Genomic DNA, 14,323 nt, shown 5'->3' with positions numbered 1-14,323 from the left:
ATGCAGACTGCCTGTTCAGCAGGCAGAAAAAAAAAACCCACAGCCACCATCTCCACATCGAAAGCAGGATAGGACATTACCCTTAGCCTCGGAGGGCAAGGACACATAGAAAAGCATTGGGAAATTCACACATTCCTGCATGTGCTTTATCTGTTTTGGTGACACGATTACAACTAGGTAACAAGCGGAAAATGCACTCTTGCTTTGCAATGTGAGCATTATGGATGCACATTCCTTGTGTCTAATTAGACAGCTCATTTGCACGTTACATGTATGCATCAAAGAAGGGAATTGTGTAAATATAGACTCTTATAATAGACGATCCACAAACGTGACAGGCAAGGGAACAAAAAAAATTAAAAAGTGCTGATGAGGGAACGGCAGGTTAATACGGGATGAAAAGAATGAAAAAAAAAAGAAGCGCCCGGCAAAAAGAAAGAGCTTTTTAAAGAAGACCATTTGTAAAACAAGGAGTTTAAAGCCAGATTATAGGCCAACAATGACACAATCCCTTATGTTCATTCCTGTAATACGCTGTGAAGAAGAGGATTTATACTTTATTGTGGTGGAATGCATCAAGGCTGCTTTCTGCCTCCTTCTGCGTCTGCCTGCCTCTTTGGGAACCATTTTCCTCCTCCTGAGGCCAGGTGTAATCCCTGCATGAAGGAAAGCAAGATGCCTTCAGCCAACTTATAATGGTTCAAGTATTACGAGCGATGCCACCGGAGGGAAAATTACTTCAATCCAGTCTAAAGCATTTTCTCTACACTGGCTGACTGCTTGCACAGAGCGATGTTTGGTTTGGGTGGCTGCTCGCTGGATCTCTCCCTGACTTCTCTCCGTGTCTCCTGGTCTGAGATGGATTGCAATGGATTGTCTTAATTGTCTCTAATGACTAAATTGTCCCAACTATTTGCTTCATTAGCCGTATGCTAGCTCTATTAGGAAGGAATGAAGCCGAAGAGGAGAAGGTAATTGAGGGTGTTAATGAATGTAATATGAGTGCCATGCTGAATGTGCCTAAAAGTAAAAGAAGTGGGGAGACAAGCGGAGATGCTTTTGACAACTTTGACAGAGTGGTGGGGCATTTTATTCTGAAAGGGTCTTTTTAAAGAGTAAATAATTGAGATTTAGCTAAAAAAAAAAGGAAGATAGTTAAACAAATTTCACTAAGTAAAAATTCATTATTTTAACATCAATTTGCTCCATAAAATGCTGACGATATCTCGCTTCTCCCACCACCTATCCCTCAGAGCTATGACTTAAACTCTGTGAGCACTCAGTCAGATAAATCCAGCTCCAGATTAAAGCTTGATTGTCCAAAGTGGAGCCGATACAGTGAGATTTTCTTTGGTAAAGACAGATGTTTGAGAGGAAGTGAAGGGATTCAGGCTGCACGAGAGGCTTTAGATAAGTCATAGCTGTACAGGTGGACCCATTTCTTTTACTGGAAGAACAACCTGGGGCAAAGCAGGTGGTATCATAAGGAGCCACACCTGAGAAAAACTGAGAATTAAAAACTGATCTTCTTTAGCCTGTAAAATAACACAGGTGGCTAGTTAGAGAATATAACCCAAAGCAGAACAGGAAAACTCCCAAACAGCTGAAACAGGGGTAACAAGATGGGCAGTGATTTAGAAACAATTTAAGAAGAACTGTTTTAAACATAAAATTGCAAAGAATTCTGGGTTTCTTTGGCACATGGAAATCATTAAAATATTCAGAAAGTGAGGCTGAAAACCAACACTGAACCACTGGGATATTTCCACCACTGCATTAAAAACAACATGATTCTATGGAAATGTCCATGGATTTGCAAACTGCATCCAAAAAGACAAAAAGCAAGCAACAAACAAAAAGAGCAGCCAAAATGCTGCCATGTAATGAAAAAATATGAAAATCTAAGACTTCTCTGGGCGACGTGGAAAATCATTATTTAGTCTAAAGAATTCAATCAGAAATTCCTTTTTGTAAATGTTAGATGCCATGTCCTCGAGGCTAAAGAGGAGAGGGACTGTCCAGCTTGGTGGGGGTGAGGCTGACAGTGGGCACTAATGTACACGGCAGGACTGCTGAATAGTAATATTAATAATATGCAAAGGCTTTTTCACCAGAATGCGCTGCCATCCAGACATCTTTGCTTATTTCAGCAAGACAATACCAAACCACAGTATGCAGGCAGCTTCTCAGTAAACAAATAATACTAACCCATAAACACTGTTGGGACTCTTAAATTGCACAGTCAGCGGTGCTTGCATTAATGAATACACATTTAATGTTAAGTGTGAGCCCATGCTGCAGGCTTTAGCCTCAAAATCAAGCCACATATTAATCAGACTGATTGAAAGGCTTTTTTAGAACATCGCCCAACCCTGTTAAACAACGTTTTCTCATCGTGAGTTTACATTGATCGACACACTTTTATTTTCAGTCATGGCCAAATTGGACACAGCATTAACACATTTGTGCCCGCGTCCACTTTGGTGTTATCTTCACTTGTCAGCATAAAGAGATCCTCGTGTTTTCTTGACAAATGCATCTCTTAAAATAACGTCCTGCTTAATGAACACACCAGCCTCGTTCATTTCGACTGCAAAACACGAGCTGGGGTCTTTAAGTGAGAGATGCGCTACAGTTTGGCAGCACTTAACACTTGAAGCTTACCCGCAGGTGAGAGCTTGTCAGTATGACTTACCTCTTCCTGAAAAGTTCTACCTCCTCCGTGTGATCTCCTGTTCAACCCGAGAGCGCGTGAGATTTTTTTTCTCTCTCTCTCCAACATCTCTTGTTTTCTCTCTTTTTTTCTCCCCCTCTCCCATTCTCTGCCACTCTCCAGTGTCTTCCTCTCTTTCTTTTCAACACATAGGTGGATTAAGGCAGAGGGGCTTTTGTTTAGATAAAGCAAAGGATTAGGGAGAGATTTGCCCCCATAAAGTTGTGGGCTTGATGGGCCTTTTATCCCTGCATGTCCCTAAAGCTGTGTTGCCTCTGGATTAGGACTATACAATGGGGCCCCTTGTGCAGAGGGATCCGAGCCAGAGAGAGACAGAGAGAGGGAGAGAGCAGAGAAGGCAGGGAAAATAAATGAGACAGAGGGATTGAGACAAGGGAGGAAAAGAGGGCAATAAGAAAGAGAGATGGGGATGGACAGAAGAAAAAAGAGGGGGAATTATCCAGCTTTTAGAGGAAACTGACAGGTTGAAAACTTTTAGAGGAGGGATTTGCAGAGGAGATCCTGAGATCTTGTCACAAATAAAAGGGATTTCAGGAGGATTCAGAGGTGTGGTGCTGACAATAAACCGCAAAATTGTTGCTGTCTCTTTAAATTCATATATCAATTTTTTTTAAAGATATATATTTATATATATATGGAAAGCAGCTCTTACTGTGGAAGTGCTCCTAATATTGTGTGTAAGAGGTGGCTCCTGGCAAATTGCTTTGTTATTCTTGTCAAAAAAAAGGTCTCCCGCAAGAAGTCGGTTTTAAACTACACATCAAAATGATTAATTGCTCTGGGATGAACAGATGCTGAAATACCCTTGAATGGTGCAGGAGAGGCTGAGGCTTGCTGGATTGCACACCTAATGTATTCATGAAGTTGCAGAAACATCATTAAGAGTATTAATTAGCTGGCAGAAGTGAGCGCATTAAAGATAGTTTTGTTCTTTGTCAAATAAAAAGCTCGATTTGTTAGTTATGCAAATGGGCTAAATGTTATGTGATAAAGGTGGAGGGTAAAACCCGAAAAGAAAATCAATAACTCATCCTGAGCCATCCTGAGTTTTCTTTCTTCTTTTTTTTCTCTCCATCTAAAATGAACATTTTCAAATTTGGCGTTGCTCATCGTGTGGAGGTCATTGTTCGCCCACCTCACTTTCAGCGGTGCATGGCTGGATGCAGGGGTAAGGGGAGCTGTTTTATGGCGTTTAAGCCCCTCAGATGCGCTGGACAGCTCTAGCCGCTCTAAGGAGCTTTAGGTGGAGAGGCGCTGAGAAGAAACTCTTTCTCGCTTTAATTGCTTTAGAGACGGTCCTCACAAAGAGACAGTGGCCAGATTTACCTCCCGTTTAAGTTCTTATTTCCATTGGTTCACAAGTTAATCCTCTTTCTTTCTCAGACCTCGGAGAAAACCGGAGTGATAGGAGCCTACCAAGGAGACACAACCAGAGAGGCACACGAGCATTTATTTTTTATTTATTATTTTTTTCAGGCGAGGGGAAAGAAAAAAATAAGACTTTGAAGAACACATGAAAAGGTTTTAGGTTTTTATAAAAAAGACTGAAAAAGGAAGATGACATAATAATAATAATAATAATAATAATAATAATAATAATAATAATAATAATAATAATAATTTTATTATTTGACAGATTTACAATTATTAATTTTATAACTTCTGAAACATACCACTATTTCTTTATTGTTAGGCTTTGTTTATACACATCTAACGCCATTTTTGCTTTCAAATAAATAAATAAAAATACGTGTGGACCCTCACCTTTACCTTAATATCTCTCTCTCTCTCTCTCTCTCTCTCTCTCTCTCTCTCTCTCTCTCACACACACACACACACACACACACACACACACACACACACACACGTTTAACTTTCAGATGACCCACGCAAACTTTTTCTGATACAGGCGCGCACACCGCTGGTTGCTCCTGTGAGTGACGCGCTCAGAGGCAGATGTGTTTTCTACGTGCCAGCACGCGTTAACATTAATATTCTTTATTCCGTGAAATCTTTTGTCTACCGTTCAGATTTGTTAGAGTGAAAAACATGGTCAGAGATTCTTTTAAAAAGGAAGAAATAAAAGCGTTATAGGCCAAGCACTTTCCCAAAGAATCTCCCAACAAAATATGCAAGCTTTACATTAAAAGGATACTTTGCGCTGCCCTTAATTCGCTACCTAAACGGTTTTGCTCCGGGAGAAGAAATCTTCTCTGAAAACCCTTCAAGAAGAGAAGGGCATTATTGCCCTAATCCTCTTACCCGCAGTCATTTTAAGACAGGGGTTTTTGGAGGCTGAGATGGCGTCTTGTCTTTCCTATCCCATCCCAAATCCTTCCAGGCCGGGAGAGAGGCTAAAGGCAGCACCCTGGCATCTATTAGCCATCTCTCTAAAGTCTCTCTCTCCTCCACGGCATGGAGAAAAAGCCGAAAAGCAAACAAACTATGGGTCGGATGCTTGTGCTCTCTAAAACTAACGAAAGACAATCGGATTCGTGAACGAAGTGCAGACAATCTGTCTGAAGACAGATTTGAGGAAAAAAAAAACCTAAATATATTTCTTTTTTTCTCCATAGTTGTGTTTTCTGTATGCCTTATGAATTGTCGTGGGAGAATAACTTTACTCACCGATTCAAGGTTTAAGCTTAATAAAATAAAATAAAAAAATAAAAAACAATTACTGTATTAAATTACACCTCAAATATTCGCAGAGTAATGTAATTCACACCACTCCATCACGATGGTAAAACAACATAGCCTACATTCCCGTAAAGTATCCAATATAAACCTTCACTTGTCATGTTACAGGTTTGTTTATCAACTCCAGAATAAGAGGGGGAAAATGTGTCCACGGTCACGGGTGGATTTCAGCGGGCGTAATGTGCTTAAATTGATCATATTTGAAAAATAACTCCAGACGTCAGTGCACCGACACGCCACTAGACCCTCAGCTGTGTCGCTCCCTTAACTGGCAGCACCGAGAGCCAATAGAAAGCTCGTACGACCCCAGCGAGGCTCTACTTAAAATCCCAGCTCAGGGATCTCGCGCTCCAGCAGATGGCGGCTTCCCACTTGTGCGCGAGACGCAGAGAGAGAGAGAGAACGAGCGCGAGAGCAAGAGGAGCGCGAGCGGACGGGCTTTGAGCGAAGCAGCACGCGGGGAGGACTTTTTCCATTGAGCTGACTTGTCATCTCACTGGCGGACAAAAAGGACGGTAAAGAGGGCAAAAACACACCCGACAGAGCCACTAAAAGATCCGAAAAGAAGAGGAAGAGGAAACGGAGGAGCTTGGGTTCTTTCTGTTTGTGGAGGAGGTGACAACGAAGAAAACTACCGGCGCAGGAGGTAAAAAACAAACAAACCTCAAAACAGAAAAAAGTCTTTAACTTCCTCTTATTTATCTAGTCGTGTCTGTCTGTTTAGCTGTATATATATATATATATATATATATATATATATATATATATATAAAGAAAAACAGCAGACTCCTACAGAGCAGCAGCGAGTCATATGAAGTTTATAATGTTTGTAAAGTTTGTATGAAACGAACTGCAGGTTATTAGACGCTGTTGTGCTATTAGCTATTTGCAAATTGCATGTTTATTTTTGCACTTGATGAAAATGAAAGCAGTGCTTTGGATGATTTTTTTAAATTTTGTTTTAGTTATTTATTTTTGTAATCGTCTGAATGCGAACGAAAATACACCCCATACTATTCACATAAGAAAACAATTAACAGGATAACGTAGAAAAAAATATGCGTACATATTTATTTGTGCGCAAAATTAATATAACCTCAAAATTAAAGGCCTCCTCATTTTTTGACAGCGTCTCACTTATTGTCTTCTTTTACTTTTATGAACTCCACCGTAATATTTCAAAAACAGTTTCTTAAAAAAACAACAACAAAATAACAAAAGTTTAATTTCAGTGTGATTAAAATGGCTTAAAATGTTAATTAAATGCTGACAATTAAATATATATAGACAGTGAAACACCTAAATTTAAATCTGGTCTGAACGTAACAAATATCATTCATAACAGCAGCTCAGGGAAAAATTACAGATGTTCCTCGCCCTCTGACAGTTTTACACTAGTGACACAGCAAAGAGCAGATTGTCAGGTCGACTCAGTCCCCGGAGGGCTGTTAGCAAATAACATTTTTCCTAATTTAGTCGGATCAAAGAGTTGCACTGTACATGCCAATTTACATAATGACGGTTTCATTATCGAAGCACTGAGAAAGGGCAGCCAGGAGGGCCCAGCGCCTGGAGCAACGAGAGACTTATGAATGACAATAACACCGCGGACACGGCTCACAGCGACGGGCTATTGTGCAGAATCTGATAGGGACAGGAGATACAGGCTATAACTAGTATTTTAAAGCTGGAAACAACGGGAAGTCGGGTATAAAGTAGAAGTTTACCTGCCCACTAAACACGGGAAAACAGTGAAAGCATGCAGATGAGCTCACGCTACGCTTATTTGCAGCTTTGGTGGATTAAAACCAATGACAGATGGGTTTTATTCTATCTCTGCAGGCATGCAGGTTAAAACAAATACAAACATGTACTTTCTGCTCTCACTCTGCTGGATGGTGATTCATTATTTATTTATTTTTTTCTTAAATCTTTTGCGACTAGAGGCTTAATTTCATTTAATTTCAGAAGATGCAATGCAGAAAAAGGTAGCTGAGAACCGAAGTCTGCCTGAACGCGCTCGCATGCACGCACGCGCACACGAGGGAGCTCCGCCGCAGAGCTAAGCGCTGGGTCCCACTGTACGTCCGTCCATGTCAGCGGTGATGATAAATGGAGGGCCTCGCAGTCGAAACCTATTTGCACTTCCATTAGACGGGGAGCCAAATGGGGATCAACATGCATATTTTTACCCGCGGAGCAGCCATACATCTCAGCCAAAACGTTGCCCCGGGGCGATGGGATAAGAGGCCGCCAGAGAAGGGAAGGGGAGGTGTGTGTGTGTGTGTGTGAAGGGGAGGGAGGGGGTACCCATTCAACTCAAATACTTGGGGGAGTAAAGTAAATGTTTAGCGAAGCACCTTCTGTCCCCGCGAATTAAACTATTCCCCACTGCCCTCTGATCACATTCATCAGCCGCCGGAGCCACTTAATAGGCTGGGAACGGGCACTGCGGGCGTCGCGCGCACACGCCAGAGCACGCACGCACGCACACGGCACTAAAAAGCCAAGAGAGGAACAGAAATAAACGCTTTACAACAACGGCAACCCGTGTGTGCTAAAACTGGCTCAACATCCTAAATTGTTTATATGTTATTATCAATAATAATAATAATGAGGAGAAACAGAAGTTACCTAACTGAAATTAAATGAATCACATGTTTATCATAGTCGCAATCAAATTAACAACAAAGTCATAAATTACTGTTATCCATCACAGCATTGAACAATTTAAACTCTTCACACTAACATGTACTGAGTTACTGGCCCCTTAGTATTACTGCATATTCTGATTTGTTACACGAACAAGTCAAATTCATCTAGTTAAACAAAGCAGTTAAGAAATTAAATCACGCCCTTAAAGTTTTAATTGATGATATTATTTGAGTTCTCCGTTTAAGCGCAAGAACTTACAGCCACTTACAAAGCTGTCATCCAGCAGGAAGATTTATATCTTCTCCCTGTGGTCCCTCTGTTATAGTTATAATAACTGTTTGGGCCTCGGAGATAGCCCCTTCTGTCAGCCTCCTTGGTGTTAATACATATCTAATCGTGTCCTCAAGCGGTCTCATCTATGAAAATCTCGGTCGTGAAGGAGAACTACAAAATCGAGTTTTTGGAAATTGCTGCCTGGTGGACGATTTCCCTTCGATGAGTTTCCTGCCTTTAAAGCTGCAAGTGTTCAGGCCTGTAAGACTTATTATTAATAGCATAAGACTACCAGTAAATGACTACCTTTGCTGTTAAATATGGGGACAAAAAAGAAAAATATAGCCTTGAAAATTAACCGGATTATTTATGACTTAATACTACTACTACTAATAATAATAATCCTGCTATCTGGCTGCACCTTTTACCACCGACACTCTTAACAAATCAGCTTGTATCATGTCCTAACACATTTCATGAGCGCGTTGATCTGTCAAAGCAACGTTTTCAGTGGGGATTTAGGTTCTCTTGAACACACAAACGCCGGGAATAAATTCATGAATAAGGCATCCGTCACGGTTCATTATGGCGAAGAGTGATAATTACCCCAATTAAAAGTCTTTTGTATAATTAATGGATTGAATAGAGCGGTAATTGGATGTTAATGGATAACACTTTAGTCTGAGTGAGAACATTAAAATCTATTGGCCCCTGAGTGCGTGGGCCTACTGTCACTTACTAATAAATACGCTGTGTGTGTGTGTGTCACAGTTCATCTGAACTGGATGTCTCTAAACCATTTGTTCTTCTAATAAAAAAAGGTTTTAGATCACGTGTTCAACAATGTTGCCTGCCAATCAGCAGTCACGCGCCCTCCCCTAACGCCAGATGCCCATCCTTCTCTTCCCTTCCGCAGGTAGCGACCTCTCACCATGCAGCACTACGGGGTGAACGGCTACTCTCTGCACGCCATGAACTCCCTCAGCGCCATGTACAACCTGCACCAGCAGGCCGCACAACAGGCGCAGCACGCGCCCGACTACCGGCCGTCCGTGCACGCGCTTACGTTGGCCGAGAGACTAGCTGGTAATTGAGTGCACGCTCACACACAAGCAGGAGACAGTGTTTATAGAAACGAGCTTGAATTTGTTTGTTTTTTGTAAAAAGAAAAAAGAAAAAAAAAGTATACATAGAGCCAAAATTCGCGTCTGTGATTGTTCTCATGTTGGCGTGTTGTTTCTAGAATATTTTTAATTAGGTGTCAATATTCGCTTTCACGATTAATCATCTTACACCGTGAAGGGATATAGCTGGGATCAGACTAAATAAACTAAACTAAAAATAAAGTGAAATATGTGCTGTGGTAAGCCACAAAGACATTTAGTGACGTATTAGACTTTTTTTTTATAATTAGCCATCACAAAAATATTATTTTTCCTTTTTGGGAAAAGCAAAAGAAGAGAGTGGATAATATTAAAAACGTGTCTAAGCCCTCAAGCTTTTTTTTAAGCAATAAGTAAATTAATTAAATTAACAAATAAGCTGCCCCAAGTATGAAAGTGCCACACAAACCCACCCTGTTCAGTGAAATAAAACTTGCCGTGTGTTTTCTCTTCCAACGGCTGCACATTTCAAGACATCATCCTGGAGGCTCGCTACGGCTCTCAGCACCGCAAACAGCGCCGGAGCCGCACGGCCTTCACTGCGCAGCAGCTGGAAGCGCTGGAGAAGACTTTCCAGAAGACCCATTACCCGGATGTGGTGATGAGGGAGCGACTTGCCATGTGCACCAATTTGCCCGAGGCCCGTGTGCAGGTAGGCACGTCCTAAGAAGAATAAAAATATAATATAAAAATATATTATTTTATATTAGTGTTGGGTTTATGACGTTAGAGATAGAGATTTTATAAAAGATGGGAGACAGTTTTAAGTAAAACAAACAAAACTTCTTCATTTCACAAAAACACAGCTTGAAACACTTCAATAAAAAACGTGATTAGCAGTGATAAAAACAGTATCTAAATGATATTTATAAGCAGTGTTATGGCTTTTGTAGATTGTGAAGTTTTGCATTATCATCCACAAAAGATTGTTCATTTGAACAACCTAAAAAAAAAACAACCTAAAAAAAAGTGGTAAAAAACTGCCAGCTAATAAGCATAACATTTTTTAAGCTTGATTGTGAATTTAAAGCTTTGGCACTTGAGCATATTATCTTTTATTTTTCGATTTAACCCCCCACCCCTCCCCCAACAAGATCAAAATAAAGAACACAACAAATTAATAAAAACAATAAACTTCTGGAACATAGAGGATCTGTTATCGCAATGCACTAAAGTCTCTACCCCAGTTTCCTATTAACGGTCTATAATAATCTTTATCCTCCAGGTTTGGTTCAAAAATCGCAGAGCAAAGTTTCGTAAGAAGCAGCGCAGCCTCCAGAAGGAGCAGCTTCAGAAGCAGAAGGAGGTGTCCGGGGAAGGAGGAAGCGAGAAGGAGGACATGCCTCCCTCCACCACTATCCTTTCTGATACCCAGCTTCCACCTTCATCCTCCTCCTCCTCCTCCCCGGAGACAGAGGGTCCTGTGGTTCGTCCTGTTCCGCTGGACATGGAGCTGAACGTCACGTCAGCAGAACATTCAGGCAGCGAGTCGGCAACAGAGGATAATGCCACCGATAAGGAGGACGAGAGCAAATCCCAGAAAGAGGAAATGAAGTGTGAAAGGGCAGTGACACCTGGGGACGACTCTCCAGCTTGTAAAAGACTCAGCCCTAAACCAGGTAAGAATACTAAGTACAAGTCCTTTTATCCTTGGCAAACTTAATGCATTAAATCAGCTGACTACTAAAGCATATATGTAAAACTTTCTTAACCCTCCTTGTCCCTGTACAGATTCCCCCCTGGTCTCTCCGTCAGTGACACCTTCGTCCTCCAGCAGCAGCCTGGCCAGCACCGGTCCTCTCTCTCAGAGCCACTCTTACTCTTCGTCCCCCCTCAGTCTGTTTCGTTTGCAGGAGCAGTTCCGCCAGCACATGGCCGCCACCAACAACCTGGTGCACTACCCCGCTTTTGACCTCGCTGCTCCGTCTTCACTTCCCTACCTGGGAATGAATGTTAACATGCCCCCTGCGCCACTGGGCTCTCTGCCCTGCCAGTCCTACTATCAGTCCCTGTCCCATCATGCACAGCAGGTGTGGAACAGCCCGCTGCTGCAGGCATCAACTGCAGGCGGCCTCACCAGCCACAACAGCAAGACCACCAGCATTGAGAACCTGCGTCTGAGGGCCAAGCAGCACGCCGCCTCACTGGGACTGGACACAATGTCTAACTGAGAATCAGAAGGGGTGAAAGATGGCGTAAACTAGGCCAGAGCCTGCACATTACCATACCCTACTGCGTGTCCGTGTGGCTGTGATAGCTCTTTAGGAAGCATACAAGGACTCCTCCAGCCGATGGGCACAGAACATACAGAGATGTTCGTAAATAAAACATGCCAAAATGCTTTGGACCTATGGATCTCCATTTAACATCTCTTCAAAACGCACCACATGTCGACCACCTGCCAGACTCCTCATAGCTTCTGTTGCAGCTCAGCGTATCGTTGGAAAAAGAAAACCCCCAAGATAATGGACAGCACTGCTGTAAGATGCAACACTCCATAAAATGAAAATACTTCCAACAGTCATGCAATGCTGGACCTTCCTAAATAAATGAAAAAGAATCATGAAAAATGGTGTGAACAGCTGGATGCGCTCACTTAAACAAAGCAAAACAAGAAAAATAACAATGCAAATAATGTTTACAAGAACAATGTGAATAAATGAGGCACTTTGGAAGGAATCACTCGTGCAGCAAAGAGACATTTCAGTGAAGCCGTGTGGTTATGTACATACCACGTAAAACACAACAGCACATAAATAAAAACAAACCCGAGTCATGTTGTCCTCAACACCATAATTAAAAGTGACTAATTCACCAGTTTAATAGCCACTAATATGCCACTTTGTACAGAGGCTGGCTTGATAATGAGAAAATGATTTCAGTGACTAAATTCTCAGAGGTTTTAATTACATTTTGCCCTGGGCTGAGGGAGCTGGGGCGAGCGCAATTACGAACATGTGTAACACTTAATGCAGCATTTTTAGATTCAAAGAGTCCATATGCCAAAACTGTTGACTGAGACAGACGCACGACTTTGCAATGACTTGTTCATCTTCTGTGAATACAGAACAATGGTAAACATATTAGGACTCGGTTAAATATCGTCTTGACTTGTATTATTCCCGCCTTAATAGTCTCTCGAGGAAACATGCAGCTTTTCATTGAAAGCCACACCGTCAGCACTTGATGAGAATCACACACGTCTCTGATGTTTTCCGTTAATGTGTTTTGGAAGATAATGTCTTCAAATTAAAAAAAAAAGCACATTATTTTAATATGTAAAATACAAAAAAAGTCTATCTATTAATGTTTACTGGTAAAGTAATAGTAAAGTTCCTATTATGTTGTATAATTAATAATAATGGACTCTGTCTCAGATAAAATTCCTTGTCAGATTGTAAGATTGTATTTACTGAGCTCACCGACAGCCCTGTCCACCCCCTCCTGTCTTGGTTGTCTTTTTAACACTCCTGGATTGAACTGATATTTAAAATTTTAAGTTTTTTTTTTCCTTCTTCGAGAATGAATTTAAAAGAAGAACCTGAGCACATTTAAATTTTCTGGAAAACTACCACCCTCCGTGTTTTTCAATCAATCCAGGTGTAAAAGCAAAAGAAGGAGAAGACATCTCAGTGAATAATCGACCTGAGTCCTCTGTGTTCTGCTGTCTCAACTCTATTTGAGTTCTGTTGTTGTTTCTAATGCTGTTCCCCGACTGTTTCTGTCAAACTACTTGGTCCGGTGCTAAATAGATATGTAAAGGTGGAGGAGAGCGACCGGACCATCAGCAGTGTTGTTTTCTTTGCTCCTCTCAATAATGTAGACTTGAACTTGTGTTGTTGTAAAATAACTTCAAATAAAAACATTGCCTGAAGATCTTTACAATGAAGACTTCTTGATTTTGCTGAAGATGTAAACGGGACGGGTGTTCACGGACAAACCTTGAAAAAAAGTCATTAAACAGCACGAAGTTAAAGATACGACGAGCATATGATCAAGCTTTATATTTGTAATATTGTTACACCATTTTTTCAGATAAGCAAAACATAAAACCTACTGACTGAGCGAAGGACCTTTAAGTCCTGCAATTAATATAAGCAAGTACATATTTAATATGTCAGTTTAGTCTGAAGACATGGATGATGAGAAGAGAGAACGAGCAAAGCAAAGAAAAGGCACGGGGACGATGAAAGAGCGGAGGCAAGGTCAAATTTAAAGAACTCTAAAAATACAAATACATGAGAATTTGCAACAAGACAAAGGGTACAGGAGCAAAGAAAGAAACATGTAATCTGAAATATCTGGGAAATAAAAAGCAGCGTGGGGACACACGGCATCCCCAATGAATAAGCAGGCCATTATCCTGAAGAATGACAGCCTGGGGCGGTGATTATGCTGCTATTATATCTTTAACAGCATGGTTTGTCAAAACGCAGACCCCCACCCAACCATACTCTCTCTCTCTCTCTCTCTCCGTCACACACACACACACACACACACACACGCACACAGGGCAACTGGGCATCTCTGCCACATCCTCTAAAGCACGCCCTTGCTCCTCTCACAGTAAACTTTACATGTATTGTATGTGACATTGTTCTGCTCTCAAATGAATTGGCCTTGAATATATGTCCCTCTCAGTGTGTGTGTATACGTGTGTGTAAATAACTAATGCACCTCGGCTGCAGTTATGAACGACCGCTTCCCAAAATTTGGACAGATGGGGATAATGATCTCACCAGATTAGCAGCGTTAATGTGGGTGTAACACCTCACCCTAAACCTTGTTGTGTTTTATT

The 14,323-nt window shown here is 41.4% G+C and overlaps 1 protein-coding gene across 1 annotated transcript; it reads left to right on the top strand.

Moving 5' to 3' along the window:
• The first annotated feature begins 5,646 nt into the window (after nt 1–5,646).
• dmbx1a (diencephalon/mesencephalon homeobox 1a) lies at nt 5,647–14,123 on the top strand. Its single transcript, XM_085141964.1, has 5 exons — nt 5,647–6,080; nt 9,279–9,448; nt 9,999–10,177; nt 10,751–11,144; nt 11,257–14,123. The coding sequence occupies exons 2-5, from the start codon at nt 9,295–9,297 to the stop codon at nt 11,694–11,696; spliced, it is 1,167 nt and encodes a 388-aa protein (XP_084998090.1). The 5' UTR covers nt 5,647–6,080; nt 9,279–9,294; the 3' UTR covers nt 11,697–14,123.
• The last annotated feature ends 200 nt before the right edge of the window (nt 14,124–14,323 follow it).

This window comes from Neolamprologus multifasciatus, chromosome 18 (assembly GCF_963576455.1).
Source record: "Neolamprologus multifasciatus chromosome 18, fNeoMul1.2, whole genome shotgun sequence".
Lineage (NCBI taxonomy): Eukaryota > Metazoa > Chordata > Actinopteri > Cichliformes > Cichlidae > Neolamprologus > Neolamprologus multifasciatus.
This window is presented reverse-complemented; position numbering and strand designations above follow the sequence as displayed.